The following is a 16,838-nucleotide window of genomic DNA, read 5'->3' as shown; positions in this document are numbered from 1 at the left end:
TCAAAACTAACAATTTCAAAACAACAGACAAACGTTTAGCTTATAATATCAATAACATTAACATCATTGTCGACTCTGTGTTTTGTTAGATGAATTTCCTTTTGTAGCCATCTGATGAGTAAAGCCTTTTTCAACTGATTTTTATGGTTCGTATGTTGTACTTTAAAACATCTGTCCAAGGTAAGGAACAGGGTTTGGCGTTGGCTAATATGTTTAAACCCGTCCCATAATATGTGTGTCTGTCGAAAGTTAAAAACCTGTAATTGAGTGGTTCTTGTTTGTTGCTGTTGATCATATGCATTTTTTTTTATTGTTTTGTGCAGTTTTTGTATTGTTATGCTGCACTTATGTCCCAGGAGTACGGGAGGGTTGCGCGCCAACTAACATGTTTAACCCAGCCTTATTCTGTATGTGCTCGTCCAAAGATGGGAGGCTGTAATTCAGTTGTTGTGGTTTATTGTTGTGGTACTTATTTGTTTTAATTCTTTATTATGTACATAAATTAAACCGTCAATTTTCTCGTTTGAAATATTTTACAATTGTCATTTCGGGGTCTTTTATAGCCGACTTGAATGGACTTTACTCATAGTCGTATGGCGACCTATAGTTGTTTATTTTTGTGTCATTAGGTCTTTTGTGAAAAATGATCTCATTTGCCATCATACTTCATCTTTTTTGTATATTGTATGTGTCAGCAAACTATAATTAAAACATATCTTGCATCATCATTATTTAAACTCTATAAAGTAAACTACAAAATACAGAGTATGGTTCATACATATTGAATATTATGTTGATAAAGTAAACATATTTATACTTTGTACAATTTATAAAGAAAGTGATTTAAAAAAAGTTTCTAGTAATCGGTTTCATTTCGGACATGTTTGTACTGTAGAGCAATAATCACAATAATCTTCTTCTACACTGAAACAAAGATTACTTGGACATTCATTGACGTGTGGGTGATTCCTTACACAAGTCACAAATCTATGACAGGTTGTCGGATGGTGATATTTGTTAGTTTTGGTAAATTTGTAATCCTGGTAACAAAAGTCGTCTGAAATTATAGTTTAAACGTAATAGCATGTTCAAAAGATTATCAAAAGTTTAATAGAAGTTAAAACAAAATCTACTACAGTAACTGTGGATTAATTTATTTTCGTCGGTATCAATTTTCAAGCATTAGGGAACACTTGCATGTGGGTGGATGTTTATTTCATGGTTTAGCTAAAGTCTGCTTATAAACCTATAGAAAATGTGTTATTCGTTGAACTTTTAATTTCGTGGTTCAACTGTACCCACGAAATCAACGAAAATTGGTATCCAACGAAAAATAATAAATCCCCAGTTTTTGAAAGTATTTCTAGCAAAATATATATATATTTGATAAACATATTCATGTATTAGCAATGCAAAAACTCGAAAGTAAAATCAAATACCATAATAAGAATAAAAAAATACGCCTACAGAAAAATAAAAAAAAACCAACACCAAACCGCTCCATAAATACGTGAGTTTTTGGTTGCTCTTTCAAGTACTTTGACAGTCTGACAGGATACTATATTGTCCAAATCTAGTTCTTTATTAACACATTCAAGTATACTTTGTTAAAACTCTGACCTGACAATATCAGGGAACGTTTATAAGAAATAAATTCATGAGACGTCGTTCTCCTCAGTAAAAGCTAAGTGTTTGTTTGTTAATGTAGATACAGGCTAATATATTATATAAAGAATGTAATCATTTCATCGAAATTTAAGTTTAATCCATCTCGATCAATAAACTCACAAATAAATCATTTTTTTTTTCTTGAAATTTCATTTGACCCCCAAAAACTTTCTCAGTTTTTAATATTTCTGTAACGTGCAATATGTGTAACATGACTTAAAATTGTTATCTTGTTTTAATATCCTTGTATTCTAACAAAAAAAGGTAAAACATATTGTTAAAAGCTAACCAACTAAATACAAGATGTCTGATAGACTCTGTAAAAAATGATGATGTTTAAAATGCATTTTTTTTGTATACCAACTTTGAAATACCTAAACCAATTGTAAAGTGCCGGTAGTGCTGCTGATCATATGAAGTCATGGACGACCAAACGTTTATCCGAACCCGTTGCTTGATTTTTTTTTTGCAAAACACAACTTATCAAATATTAATTTATTCTTACCAGAAACCAGAAAAAGCATTTCAGGTTTAGAATATGCCGGCGAAACATCTGGATTGAGGTCGTTGGTCAATTTACATCTAATTGTTGCATTGTGCATTACCGTAGTAAAATTAATCCAAAACTTTATGACTCTTATAAATGTACAGTTAACTGTTGCTTCTGTTTTGGTTGTATACTCTGGGTCTATTGTTCGATAATTTGAGGCTCCTGCCAACCGCATCTCAACCTCTATGTTCTCTGAATGATGGCCAATATTACCAGTACAAGTATGGAGATTTGAAAGTCTTCGAGAAGTTAGACCAACTATTTGATCAGCGTGTACTGTCATATTTACTGTTTTCTGATGTAAAAGGAATATGATTTTTTTTCAGAATATGAAATACTATGAACGGAACAGAATATGTGTTAACTTATATGTCAATTGTCTCTGGTGAATAGTTGTCTCAATGAAATTCATACCATACCTTCTGATTTTCATATTCACACGATCCTTTATTTAACGGTTACTAATTGGGACATTGTTTTAATAAAGTTGGGCGGAAAGTTAGTCATGTTTGCTAGAAATTTGACAAATATCTCAAAATTGAACACTAGTTGCATTGATAATTTTTCATTTCGTCACTGGTTTAATTGTCTTATACATTTGTATTTTCGGAATTTTGTTCAATACATGAACTATGATTCAACACGTTAAATCCGACGAGTGTTAATTACATTTACTCTGTATACTCGTTTTAAATCTGTAATTTAGACACCTGGTTGTTAAACTGAAATACAAGCTACATTACCATGGTTACATTTTTGGCATATTACCTTTTGATGGGTTATCGCATTTGCACAGGAGTCATCTAAAACAATTGGAAATTGAAAAAAAAAGAAAATTATATTTCTAATGATGTATAAAAACGAGTCATTTGAGTAAATAAAACATTTAATTGAGAAAACTATTTTATAGATTTATGGTTTAAGAGAACACGTATATAATTTCAACATTCTATGCAATTCAGATACTTCATTTTGTATTTAGTGTTATTGGTACACACGATTACTTTGTATTCTGATGTCTAAGAATCCGATGCACGTATATGTTTCGAAGATCAGTAAACTATGCTTTAAATGTTAAAACTCTTTAACCATACGTGGATTTAAACTAATCATTGAAACTAATATATATTCCTACGACGAATATTTTTGAATCAAATACGTTAAATTTCTTTATATAAAACAACAGATAAAAACAATAAAGAAACGGAACTTGGATTCAATTCGGTTTAACCCATAATATATTAAAAGGCATTACGGAAATATTAAAAATTTGATATTGCATCTGGTATAGCTTCACAGTTTTTAAACTATTTGTTATTTATTCGGCTATTAAGTTACTTTATAAAAACTTGTTCGTGTATTATACCTTCTTCTTTTATTTCTAAATTCTGATTTTAATAATGTGTTCATCATTTCAAACAAATTTGAGTAGTTTGTTATTTTGGTTCCATGAAATACATTAGTTATCTTGAAAACAATCTGCAAAATAGATGTGCGCATTAAATTAACATAAGAAACGAGGGCTAGCAAGATGTGATGCTTCTTTATTCTTAAACACCTATTTAATATTCTTTTAAGCCAACTTTTTCTTACTTGTTTCTGGACATATTATAAAGTCGTCCTTGCAAGGACTGCACACTTCTACGTTGTATATTCCAAAACAATGGTTGTACTGACAGGCCCGACCATATGGTACTTTATTCTTGCACTCAATGTAATAATGACAGTTTGTAGGATGTACACGATAGCTTTTGGATACAGTGTTATCCTTACACGCATCACCTGAAAGAAATTAATCACCTTAAACATGCATAAAATATCATTATTACTTGACGATTTGTCTTTCTTAGTCAAAAAATTGGTATCCAACGAAAAATAATGAATCCCCAGTTTTTGAAAGTATTTCTAGTAAAATATATATATATTTGATAAACACATTCATGTATTAGCAATGAAAAAACTCGAAAGTAAAATCAAATACCGTAATAAGAATAAACAAATAAGCCTACAGAAAAATAAAAAAACCCAACACCAAACCGCTCCATAAATACGTGAGTTTTTGGTTGCTCTTTCAAGTACTTTGACAGTCTGACAGGATACTATATTGTCCAAATCTAGTTCTTTATTAACACATTCAAGTATACTTTGTTAAAACTCTGACCTGACAATATCAGGGAACGTTTATAAGAAATAAATTCATGAGACGTCGTTTTCCTCAGTAAAAGCTAAGTGTTTGTATGTTAATGTAGATACAGGCTAATATATTATATAAAGAATGTAATCATTTCATCGAAATTTAAGTTTAATCCATCTCGATCAATAAACTCACAAATAAATCATTTTTTTTCTTGAAATTTCATTTGACCCCCAAAAACTTTCTCAGTTTTTAATATTTCTGTAACGTGCAATATGTGTAACATGACTTAAAATTGTTATCTTGTTTGAATATCCTAGTATTCTAACAAAAAAGGTAAAACATATTGTTAAAAGCTAACCATCTAAATACAAGATGTCTGATAAACTTTGTAAAAAATGATGATGTTTAAATGCATTTTTTTTGTATACCAACTTTGAAATACCTAAACCAATTGTAAAGTGCCGGTAGTGCTGCTGATCATATGAAGTCATGGACGACCAAACGTTTATCCGAACCCGTTGTTTGATTTTTTTTTTGCAAAACACAACTTATCAAATATTAATTTATTCTTACCCGAAACCAGAAAAAGCATTTCAGGTTTAGAATATGCCGGTGAAACATCTGGATTGAGGTCGTTGGTCAATTTACATCTAATTGTTGCATTGTGCATTTCCGTAGTAAAATTAAGCCAAAACTTTATGACTCTTATTAATGTGCAGTTAACTGTTGCTTCTGTTGTGGTTGTATACTCTGGGTCTATTGTTCCATAATTTGAGGCTCCTGCCAACCGCATCTCAACCTCTATGTTCTCTGAACGATTGCCAATATTACCAGTACAAGTATGGAGATTTGAAATTCTTGGAGAAGTTAGACCAACTATTTGATCAGCGTGTACTGTCATATTTACTGTTTTCTGATGTAAAAGGAATATGATTTTTTGTCCAGAATATGAAATACTATGAACGGAACAAAATATGTGTTAACTTATATGTCAATTGTCTCTGGTGAATAGTTGTCTCAATGAAATTCATACCCTACCTTCTGATTTTCATATTCACACGATCCTTTATTTAACGGTTACTAATTGGGACATTGTTTTAATAAAGTTGGGCGGAAAGTTAGTCATGTTTGCTAGAAATTTGACAAATATCTCAAAATTGAACACTAGTTGCATTGATAATTTTTCATTTCGTCACTGGTTTAATTGTCTTATACATTTGTATTTTCAGAAAATGTTAAATACATGAACTATGATTCAACACGTTAAAATCGACGAGTGTTAATTACATTTACTCTGTATACCCGTTTTAAATGTGTAATTTAGACACCTGGTTATTAAACTGAAATACAAGCTACATTACCATGGTTACTTTTTTGGCATATTACCTTTTGTGGGGTTATCGCATTTGCACAGGAGTCATCTAAAACAATTGGAAATTGAAAAAAAAGAAAATTATATTTCTAATGATGTATAAAAACGAGTCATTTGAGTAAATGAAACATTTAATTGAGAAAACTGTTTTATAGATTAATTGTTTTAAGAGAACACGTATATAATTTCAACATTGTATGCGATTCAGATACTTCCTTTTGTATTTAGTGTTATTGGTACACACGATTACTTTGTATTCTTATGTCTAAGAATCCGATGCACTTATATGTTTCGAAGATCAGTAAACTATGCTTTAAATGTTAAAACTCTTTAACCATACGTGGATTTAAACTAATTATAGAAACTAATATATACTCCTACGACGAATATTATTGGATCAAATACGTTAAATTTCTTTATATAAAACAACAGATAAAAACAATAAAGAAACGGAACTTGGATTCAATTCGGTTTAACCCATAATATATTACATTACGGAAATATTCAAAATTTGATATTGCATCTGGTATAGCTTCACAGTTTTTAAACTATTTGTTATTTATTCGGCTATTAAGTTACTTTATAAAAACTTGTTCGTGTATTATACCTTCTTCTTTTATTTCTAAATTCTGATTTTAATAATGTGTTCATCATTTCAAACAAATTTGAGTAGTTTGTTATTTTGGTTCCATGAAATACATTAGTTATCTTGAAAACAATCTGCAAAATAGATGTGCGCATTAAATTAACATAAGAAACGAGGGCTAGCAAGATGTAATGCTTCTGTATTCTTAAACATCTATTTAATATTCTTTTAAGCCAACTTTTTCTTACTTGTTTCTGGACATATTATAAAGTCGTCCTTGCAAGGACTGCACACTTCTACGTTGTATATTCCAAAACAATGGTTGTTATACTGACAGGCCCGACCATATGGTACTGTATTGTTGCACTCAATGTAATAATGACAGTTTGTAGGATGTACACGATAGCTTTTGGATACAGTGTTATCCTTACACGCATCACCTGAAAGAAATTAATCACCTTAAACATGCATAAAATATCATTATAACTTGACGATTTGTTTTTCTTAGTCAAAGAAGGATAATAAGAATTATGTAAAGGTCTTGTCTTCCATTATATGTGCAAAATAGATTATCAAAGCAAGATGCTTTAGAAATGTAAACGGTATATAATTAGGGTGTGAGTATATGGAACACGCCACGCCAACGTTTAGATTTACGGTGCAATATCTAATATTTCTAATATAAATGACTTTAAAAATAAATGTCATTGTATTGTTAAATTATGTTTTACTTATAAGTTTGAATGTCCCTTTGATATCTTCCGCATTTTCTTTCAATAACATAAAATTATGTTATTCATATCAACGATAGTATAAAATGTTAAAATTGCTTGACGTATCATGTACACAAGTAATCTTACCTGGTATAAGTGAAATAGTTTCATTATTTGAATAAAATGCCGAAGAGTCCTGGAAGAATGTATTCATAACTTTGCATCTGATTATAGCCTTCTCCATATCAGATGTAAATAGTATCCCAAACTCTATTTTTCTATGAATTTCGCATGATGTTTTGTTGTCCTGTGAGCTTTCAATTGTAACATTTAATGATCTGAATTCTAAGTCTCCTGACTTCATGATTTCAATGCTTAGATCTCCCGCTGGAAAGCCAATGTCGGCTTCGCAACTATGAAGAAACCAACTTCTATTAGCAATTTGGTCAGGACTTAGTTTTAAAATCGTATTTCCAGGAGGTGAACCTAATTGAAATTAAAAAAAATACATTTTATTTACCATTGTCTACAAATTTAAAAGCAATTCAGGAATTGAATAATAACAAATAGAATTTAACTTCTACTTGATACACATTAATTCATTGTCCTTCCCGATATTAAACAGGAGGAATTAAATGACAAGTTTATACTGTCACTTTTCTGACCTGATCAGAATAGAAAATTAACTGAAATAAAAAAGCTACATTTTTGACAATACAAAGAGGATAAAAGAAATATTGTTTAATAGGGAATTGTTTGTTGTTTTTTTTGGTTATTTGACGTTTAATATTTGTAGAGTTTTTTTTAATACTTTTCGCCAATTCTTTGTCAGTGTCTCCTTAAAAAATGAGTATTTAATTGTCCCCTTGGAGTTTTAATTCACTTTGTTTAACATTTTTTGACAAGTATAAAAAATGCAATGTAAGCAGAACACACACATTGTATATCCATGTATTCATTTGTATAAATTGAATAACATGTACAATTTACGTTCCTTATACTGCAACATATAGAATATCAACAGTCAAGTTTAACAAATATAGGCATCTTTATATAAGACTGTCTCCTTCGTTTTAATTCTTTATTAATAGTGTACGCAATTGGACTAATATAAAGCTGTAAAGATTATCCTTATACAAGGAGTACGGCGATACCAAGGCTAAAAATAAAAACCACAATTTGAGACAAACACAACACATTGCCAAACAAAACCGAATTTCAAATATGCGACTGTTATATTTCTGGACTATTGCTTCTTTATAAGCGACATTACCTAAAATGGAATCTTTAACAGAGATTAGTGTTTCTCGTTTCTCGTTTTTTATATAGATAAGACCGTTAGTTTCCCTGTTTGAATGGGTTTACAATAATCATTTTTGGGGCCCTTTAAGGCTTGCTGTTTGGAATAAGCCATGACTTGGTGTTGAAGACCGTATTTTGACCTATAATGGTTTTCTTTTACTAATTGCAACTTGAATAAATAGTGGTTTCATTGGTACTCATACCACATCTTCTTGTATCTATATATGACATACAAATCCTATATAAAAGTAATCCAAAGTGAAAGGGGAATCAGAAAGTATAAAATGACATCATATACATAATTTTCATGCAGTTTCATGTATGTAGAATCGCAACGATCTTCTTAAATTCTGTAAACTATTTTGTATGCCGTCTTGTTTATACAGTCATGTACTTACAGTGCGGTTGTATAGTGGTACTTGGTGCTTGAGATGAGCTGCTCTCTGTAAAGAAATAAATAAGATCTTTGCATGACTAAATATGTTACTCCTCGGAGGATTAAAAGCTCACTTTCACTCCACTGAAATATAAACACGCCATTAAAATGATAAAACTTGTAATTAATACTTACTTGTATTAAACTTACAATATTGAATGAACGAGTGACAGATTCGTATAAATATTTCAAAAAAACCATAGAAAGCTTTAACTGATATTTCAGTAATTTAGCCCATATGAAACTAAGCATGTCTTATATTGAAATGGCATATATATATAATATAAAGATGATACATGTAACCTAATAGTGTGTTAATATAATTTTATGCAGTGTATGTTTCTTCATTGCAATTTGTATGGGTTTCAATTCAGCTTTGAGTTCCCAAACACCAGACGCGCGTACGAGTATTTGTTTTCTTTGTTTTTGTTTAAAAACACCGGTTAATTCCATTCAAACCGTTTCCAACACCGGATGCGGAATTTTCACGCTTGTTGAAGATGTATTGGAGGCCTTCGGCTGTTTTCTGCTCTTTGGTAGGGTTGTTGTCTCTTTGACACATTCCCCATACCCATTCTGATTTGAATTAGAATGATTTAATGTATTCTACAATTTGAACTATCAGTTGACACACAGCAATGAATAAAAAAAGGTACAAAACAAGAGGAAGGAACTTATCTTGGCTTCTGCATGTTATTATAATATCTGTATTGATTGTTTGTCCTTTTAATCACTGTTTATATATTGAAAAACAGCCTTTATATAAGAAATTCATTTATAACGTTAATGCATGCCTATACGTATACGTTTATGATAGTGATGAGTTCTTGCGTCTGACGAAAATTACATTCCTGCATGGTTATATCTTGCCATACGTTTATATTTGTTTGGTAAATGATCACTCAAAATCTGTCTTTGAGATGTAGATTCATTTTAATACCGAAATTTCGTCTATATATTTCACAAGTGTATAACACGGAGAAGCTTTGAAGGTACATTACTCTCGTTTTGTTTGAGTCAAATACTGAAAGGAATTGCAGTAAATGTATCTATTACAAAAAGTATGATACCAATAGACATTACACATTGATGAAGTGTAATTACGGATTGAACATTCTTCAATTTAGATTAAATGTATCTTGTATAATTTCACTGGTCCAATTTAAATACGAAACGGGTTGAGGTATAAACAAAAGTAGTACAAAAGTAGTACAACCCAGTATTAGGTAATGTGGCCCTCTATCCCTTAATCTGTAACTTCGTTTATGTTTGTGTTTCATCTTAATTTGTTATTTTAGCTAAACTTGTGTTTATGGAATATGTGTGGTAGTCTTTGTTTTTTTCTTAGCTCCTCGATTTTATATATGAATCTTCTGCATATCGTTGAAAACCGTTTATTGACAAACTTTGACGTTAAGGTTTCCGTATTGGCGACATGCCGTTATATTTACGTATATACCAAATTTTCTTTTAACTATATTTTCGAAATATTTGTTAAGACTGTATTGTGCAAAATGCTTTTTCATTCGCCAATATGTCCATTTAATTTTTTCTAGAGAAACGTCACTTTTTTAACGTTGAAAGACGAATGATAAAGAGGAAACAAAACTAAAAAAAGGTGTGATTAATAAGAATTGTACAGAAGCATATCATGGGTTTATATATCAACATAATGTATGCGTTTATTAGTGTGAATATTCGGATATTTCATTTCAATCAACCTTTAAAAATATAGTTTGTCATTCATTAAACTGTAACCGAATAGTTACATTAGATATTCAAAAGCTTTAAAATGTCCAACGTTTACGAAATGAATAGACAAGATACTAATATTACATATAGATTTGTTTAAACTTAACAAGACTGAAAATTTCCATGCCTAGTTTTAACCAGTTGAAACATGGTATACGCACACGTACGTTTTCATATTTGAATTCATTGCTTTGCTTTTAAAATTTTGTGTTTGAACGTTCTGAATGAAGATTGATCTAGAAGGGGAATTTAAGATGCATGATCTTTTTTTTCTTCAATTTATAAACAATCTATAAATATTAAAATAACTTAATTATTTGTCTTTATACGTACACGGATATATATTACTCAGGAATTTTATACAAACTCATTTAGAATTCATCAGTAACCATTGAAAAACCCTACAAAGATTCTACTGACTTAAAGTTTGTTTGAATAGCATATCTATTAAAATAGTTTTTTGTTCATTAAAAACTAACTGAACCTGAATTGAATTTACTTAATATTAGCAAAACGTTATACTGTAGGTAAAAATGTTATCAGTACACGTTTCACCTTCGGATACGAGCTAACAATATAAATCAAACAAACTTTCATTGGTATTTCTAAGCCATAAGAAATAAGCTGCACAGCCAAGGCCAATCAGGAGTATTATTATTATTGCAGCAAGAATAATCATTCTACAGGGAGAACAAGGAAAATTTGCAGATGGTTTATTTGTTTCTTTGTCTTGCGGCAAGCAGTCGTCATCTGCTGGTCTTAGTACCTACAATAAAAGATCTAAAATGGCAAACAGCATTCAAAAATGAACAGAGACAATATATAGCTTGAAAAAGAAAAGGAAAGCCAAAATGAAAACCAAAACGTTATATTGTCATTAAATTTCAAAAAGGCCTTAATTTGGTTTTTATATGGATCTATTTTAAATGCCGTAATACTAATTTCAACAAATATCTTTAAAAAAACCCAATATAGGATTCAAAAATATGATGGTTTGGTGCCAGTTTATGAATATTAAAAAGTAATTAAAAATACCAGGTTTGCAATTTAGTACGCCAGACGCGCGCTTCGTCTACATAAGACTCACAAGTGACGCTCATATAAAAATAGTTATAAAGCCAAACAAGTTACAAAGTCAGAGATCATTGATGACCCATAATTCCAAAAATTTGTGCCAAATATGGCTTAGGTTTTCTATTTCTGGGATAAGAAAATCCTTAGTTTTTCGAAAATTTATAAAAAAAAAGACCATAGAATTGATATTCATGTCAACATCGAAGTGCTGACTACTGGGCTGGTGATACCCTCGGGACGAAACGCCCACACAGTAGTGGCATTGACTCAGTGGTGTTTTTACATGTAGCTATCAAAAGTACCAGAATTATATGACACGTTCGTCAATTTTGATATCGTAAGTTCCCTCTTTAAGTGAAAACAATTCTTAAACTTGTTAAGTTTACACACCGGAAACATAAAAATGAAAATGAAGTATATTTAGATTATCATACGACCTTCAACAATAATCATACCTAAGACCAAATATTAAGCTATCAAAAGTCCCGATATGGCAAGCCGTTGTGAAATGTATTCCCTAATCATGATATTACAGTTTAGTTTTTAAGATTCGGGTTACATTTATACACATATTAATGATTGCAAAACACTTACATATTCTTTTTGGTCAAAACATTTGACGTCTGACTGCCCAGACGTTCTAAGTTTTGTTGAATCTGCTATTTCATAATATATTCGAACATCATCAAGTTCAGTAACCTCTTCTTTGTTTGTGATGTATTTGCGGTGTGGCAAATCGGGAGGTTTGTCTGATACTTTATCAACTTGCGATTCTTCTCTGATAGATCCCTGTACACTGAGATAATCATGTTTGGAAGATATACCCTTTTCATTTCGATTACAAGCTTGTAAATATCCATTGGAATGTCTCTGTTTTCCAAAAATATCAGGAGGCGGAAAAAACCCGTCACTGTATGATCTGTTAAGGTATGCGCTAAAATTTCTGTCATCGAAACTCTTCTTTTCGTCTTGGAGCTCCATTTTAATTCTATTACTGATTAACGGTTATGCAAGATTTGAAATATGTTTTAACATATCTATATACATTTTAAGTCTTTTGTTTGATTTAAGAAACACGATACTACCAGTTTGAAATGAAATAGAATAAGAGTCAAGACTTTGTCAAAAGATCTGCATTAGTATAGTTCATGGTATATGCATTATTTGAATGCATATAAATAGAGACACGAGCAAATTGGATATTATTTTCCGTAATAACATTTGAAATTCGAAACTGATCAACATTTATATGTACAACATGTATATTTTGTATATTGCGTTGTATTGAAAAGAAAATATTCAACAAACAATCGTTAAAAACTTATTAAATAACAAATGCAGAATAATTTATACAAATGTTTCTTTCATTTCTGACTTGTAAAAATAGCGTATGGATAAAATGATGTCCAACTATGTTTAAAGAGACAAAACGTTTTATCGTACTTATAAGTTTCGTAGCCGCTGCCGCTGTTGTCCCATATACCATCAACCTACAATATTTTACAGAGTTGCGGCATTGCATTGACACAAAGCATCATCAGTTTAAATGTATGCCAAGGTTTTTATCTTTCAAATCATTTACCACTGTAGTGTAAATCTCAATTTTGAGGAGAAGATGGATCAATTATAAGCCGTTGTTTTTTTTATGCTTGTGAGTTGTAACACCTAAACTGACTATGTGGTATGTGCTTTGCTCATTGTTGCAGGCTGGACGGTGACCTAAAATTGTTAATTTCTGTGTCATTTGGTCTCTTTTAGTGAGTTTTTACATCTACTTTTTTATAATTTATTTTTGAATTCTAAAAAAGTAGATTGGGTAAAAAGGGTTATAAAAAATGTTTTATCAGTTTCATTTTGTAACAAATTTTTGACTACGGCAGGAATTTTTTTGAATTTTTCAAGAATTTGTACACTCAAGAGTGGGTTAATCGACATCTGATATTAGCAATCAAATGTATAATGAAGACTATTACAATCAAAATCTGAATCATTTATGAATTTTATTTCTATAGTTTGTCCATATTTATTGGTGAACAAAAATATCTCTTCCATGTTTGTCTTGATGAGGAGCTGGATGTATGAAGTGTTGAAGTTCTGTTTAATCTTTTAGTTATTTGGTGTTTCATAGTCCTGGAGAAGAAGATGGTATAGGTGTATGTCTATCCTGATATAAATTTTGTACGAATTTCTGGAGATACCATATCAACACCTGAAAACAGTGTGACGAGATATTCTTGTTAAGACATTTGTGACAGTTTGGTTTTTGTCTTTGTAAATATTGGAAATTGTCAAAAAACTGTTTGGAAATTTAATCTTGGTTGGGTTAAAAAATTACAACAACGAAGGGTTTGGAACAACAGTTGTGTGTATTTGACGGGAAATGTTGATCAGGGGTTAAAATTGAATGCGAGTTGAATTTGCTTGTCTGTTCAAGAACTCCGCCAATGACTTGTTGACATAATTGTAATGTATAATTATCAAGAACATAATCAAAAGTAATTAAATAAGACCTGGCCGGAAATTCCTTGTTTGGATTCACAAAAGCATTTGCTACTGGTAAAGGCGTTGGCTCGACGGTATTCATACGATGCAGCCAGAACTTCGCTGGAAAGTCAAACATCCTGAGTAATTTTTGATGAAAAAGTAACACCGTTTTCTCCATTTGATGCATGGCAAGCATTCAAAGTGAAACTAGCTAATTGGATTTGTATTTCATTTGTCGAAACTTTCTGCACTACTTTTTTGATTATTTGTAATTCCTTATTTTGTTAATTTTGCTTTTAGCTCTGTTAATTGTTAGGGTCTATCTCGTATTTTTCATCACAAGTGAAATAACCGTTCTCAGAAAATTATTGGTCGAAAATTAATTATGACGTTAGATTTCCTCAGAATTTTCTATTGTGACGTCCTAAAAAAAGCGATCATGCCTGATGATGTCATATTATAAGAACACAATTTTCTACAAATGTTTTAAAAGAACGATAAAAATTAAACTGTTGAGATTTGAGAAATATGATAACACACTTGTTGCAGTGTGAAATCTATATTTCTCCAATTGAGACAGTTAAATTTAAATATTGTATGCGCGAGGCTTGCGCCGAGCTTTTTAGATAATTAACATTAAACTGTTGAGAGTAGATAAATATCGTGATACACGAGTTATATTGGTGGAATCTGTTTCTGTAATGATTTGTATCCATCATTTTCAAAGATTTGAAGAAAGGTGTGTATATTTATGAGACGTCATCAGGCATGGTTGCCTTTTTCATGACGTCACATAGGAAAATTCAGAAAAAAACCAGGACATCTTGTCGTCATAACTAAATTTCGATCAATCATTTGCCGGAAACAGATATTTCACTAGTGTGTAGAAACATTTTTCTAATACCGATCAAGAAATGTGAAAATAACACAAAAAATTGTGAAATATCGTTACACTCTTTTTGCAGTGATGGAATCTAAATTTTATCCACCATTTTCAATATAAAGAAATGTCTTACCAAGTCGGAAATATAACATGTTTTTCTTTCGGTTGATGTGTTTGGGCTTTTGATTTTGCCATTTGAGAGGGGGCTTTACGTTTTGAACTTTCCTTGGAGTCTGGTATGTTTATTTATTTCATTTTTCACCACTGAAAATTAGTACAATGAAATTATTTAAACAAAAGTACTGTTACCAACATCATGTTCTCTCTATCTTACTAATCAATCACTTCACATTCGACATATTTAAAGAAAATATTTCCTTAACCGTTTGATCTAAGCAAGACCTTTTGAAATGCCAAAATACAAGTACATAACATTGATTGGACGTGGGACCATAATAGTTCACAAATATATATCACATAGGAATTTTTTTAATCAATTTAACAAAATCAAAAATGCAAGTGCCGATGAAAACAACATTCCAAGATCTTACCGGGGTGTTAAATTGTCATTCTATAAGAATAAGTTTATTCAAAGGATCGATGAGTTGTCATAGATCGTATCAAACAAAAGTTTGGTTCTGCCATTTAAATGCCAACTTCCTGGTTCAAATGTTTGTATATTTACAATATGTATAGACCATAAAAGGAGGTTGTCATGGTAGGATATATCAATATCATGTTTTGAACGTCAATATCGTTAATAATATCAACTTATTTAACAATTGGAAATGTGTAAGTGATATTCGACTTATTGCAGAAACTACGTAGATTAACCCAGGAAAGTCCCGATTTATCACTTAAACTACGTAAAAAACGGGGTAAAACCGGATTTACCGGCACAAAATCACAAACTTTTAGAAACTTAATTAATATAAAATGTATGTTTAGATATATCAAGAAAACGGTACTGGAAGGCAGATGCGATTCGATATTCCATTTGCTGATCCACTAAATGCAAACTTTAATTTTCAATGATCTTATATTCGAGTTTGAAATGTTTCGCATTCATTACCTTCAATTACATTTTGCCTTTATTATGCTATGTCCCATACGTTAACTCTGTCATTGTTTTAAAATTGTGTTCTATTTTTATGCTGTTGTAATGCTTTCACAAGTATAGGAAGGGTTTAACCCCGCAAAGTTCTTTATGTGCCTGTCACAAGTCAGAAGGATGTAATTTAAGGGTATTACTTGTTGCAATATATCATATTAGTGTTTTGTATATTGTTTTTTATAAGCAATTCACGCCATTCGCTTTATCATTTGAATAATGTTACAATTGTCTTTTCGATGCTTTTATTGTATTGCACTATGGCATGTTTTGTCCAATTTTTAAAAGCCGTACAGTGACATATGAATTTTACTTCTATTTTATTAGGTCTTTGGTGGAAAGTTGTCTCATTTTACCTCATCCCATTGTTTTATATACGTTCTGTTAGATGATTTTGATGATACCATAATCATTGCTTAGAGTATGAATCACATATCTACTTTTGGGACTTTTTTTGGTCCGCTCTTTAACATCGTACTTTATTTGGACTTTTAACATTATTTGATTCAAGCGTCACTGTTGAGTCTTTTGTAGACGAAACTCATAAATCGATAGGAAAAAGAACAAATCTGGGTTACAAACTAAAATTGAGGGAAACGCATTAAATATAAGAGAACAACGACAAAACATTTAAATGTAACACACACTGAAACGAATTAATCATTAGACAAAATCCAATTTTTGTGCCAAATAAGGGCCCTATTGCCCCTACTCCAATTTACAACTATAGATCACCGTACGTCCTTCAACAATGAGTAAAGCCCATCCCG

At 30.9% G+C, this 16,838-nt stretch overlaps 1 protein-coding gene across 2 annotated transcripts in view; it reads right to left on the bottom strand.

Annotated features, from left to right (window-relative positions):
- Positions 1-717: 717 nt before the first annotated feature.
- The window catches only part of LOC139516659 (uncharacterized), a 117,558-nt gene continuing 101,437 nt past the window's right edge, over positions 718-16,838 (bottom strand). The window contains exons 1-11 of one of the 2 annotated variants that reach the window (XM_071306881.1): positions 12,185-12,695; positions 11,108-11,282; positions 8,727-8,771; positions 7,174-7,512; positions 6,562-6,753; positions 5,742-5,776; positions 4,929-5,268; positions 3,812-4,000; positions 2,987-3,021; positions 2,174-2,513; positions 718-1,057 (exon numbers count right to left, since the gene is read on the bottom strand). In XM_071306881.1, coding sequence (XP_071162982.1) covers positions 870-1,057; positions 2,174-2,513; positions 2,987-3,021; positions 3,812-4,000; positions 4,929-5,268; positions 5,742-5,776; positions 6,562-6,753; positions 7,174-7,512; positions 8,727-8,771; positions 11,108-11,282; positions 12,185-12,571 — 2,265 coding nt within the window. In that variant the 5' untranslated portion in view covers positions 12,572-12,695 and the 3' untranslated portion in view covers positions 718-869. Of the gene's footprint in view, positions 1,058-2,173; positions 2,514-2,986; positions 3,022-3,811; positions 4,001-4,928; positions 5,269-5,741; positions 5,777-6,561; positions 6,754-7,173; positions 7,513-8,726; positions 8,772-11,107; positions 11,283-12,184; positions 12,696-16,838 lie in introns of those variants that run through there. The other variant, XM_071306880.1, reaches the window with a different exon arrangement.

This window comes from Mytilus edulis, chromosome 3 (assembly GCF_963676685.1).
Source record: "Mytilus edulis chromosome 3, xbMytEdul2.2, whole genome shotgun sequence".
NCBI classification, from domain to species: Eukaryota; Metazoa; Mollusca; class Bivalvia; order Mytilida; family Mytilidae; genus Mytilus; species Mytilus edulis.
This window is presented reverse-complemented; position numbering and strand designations above follow the sequence as displayed.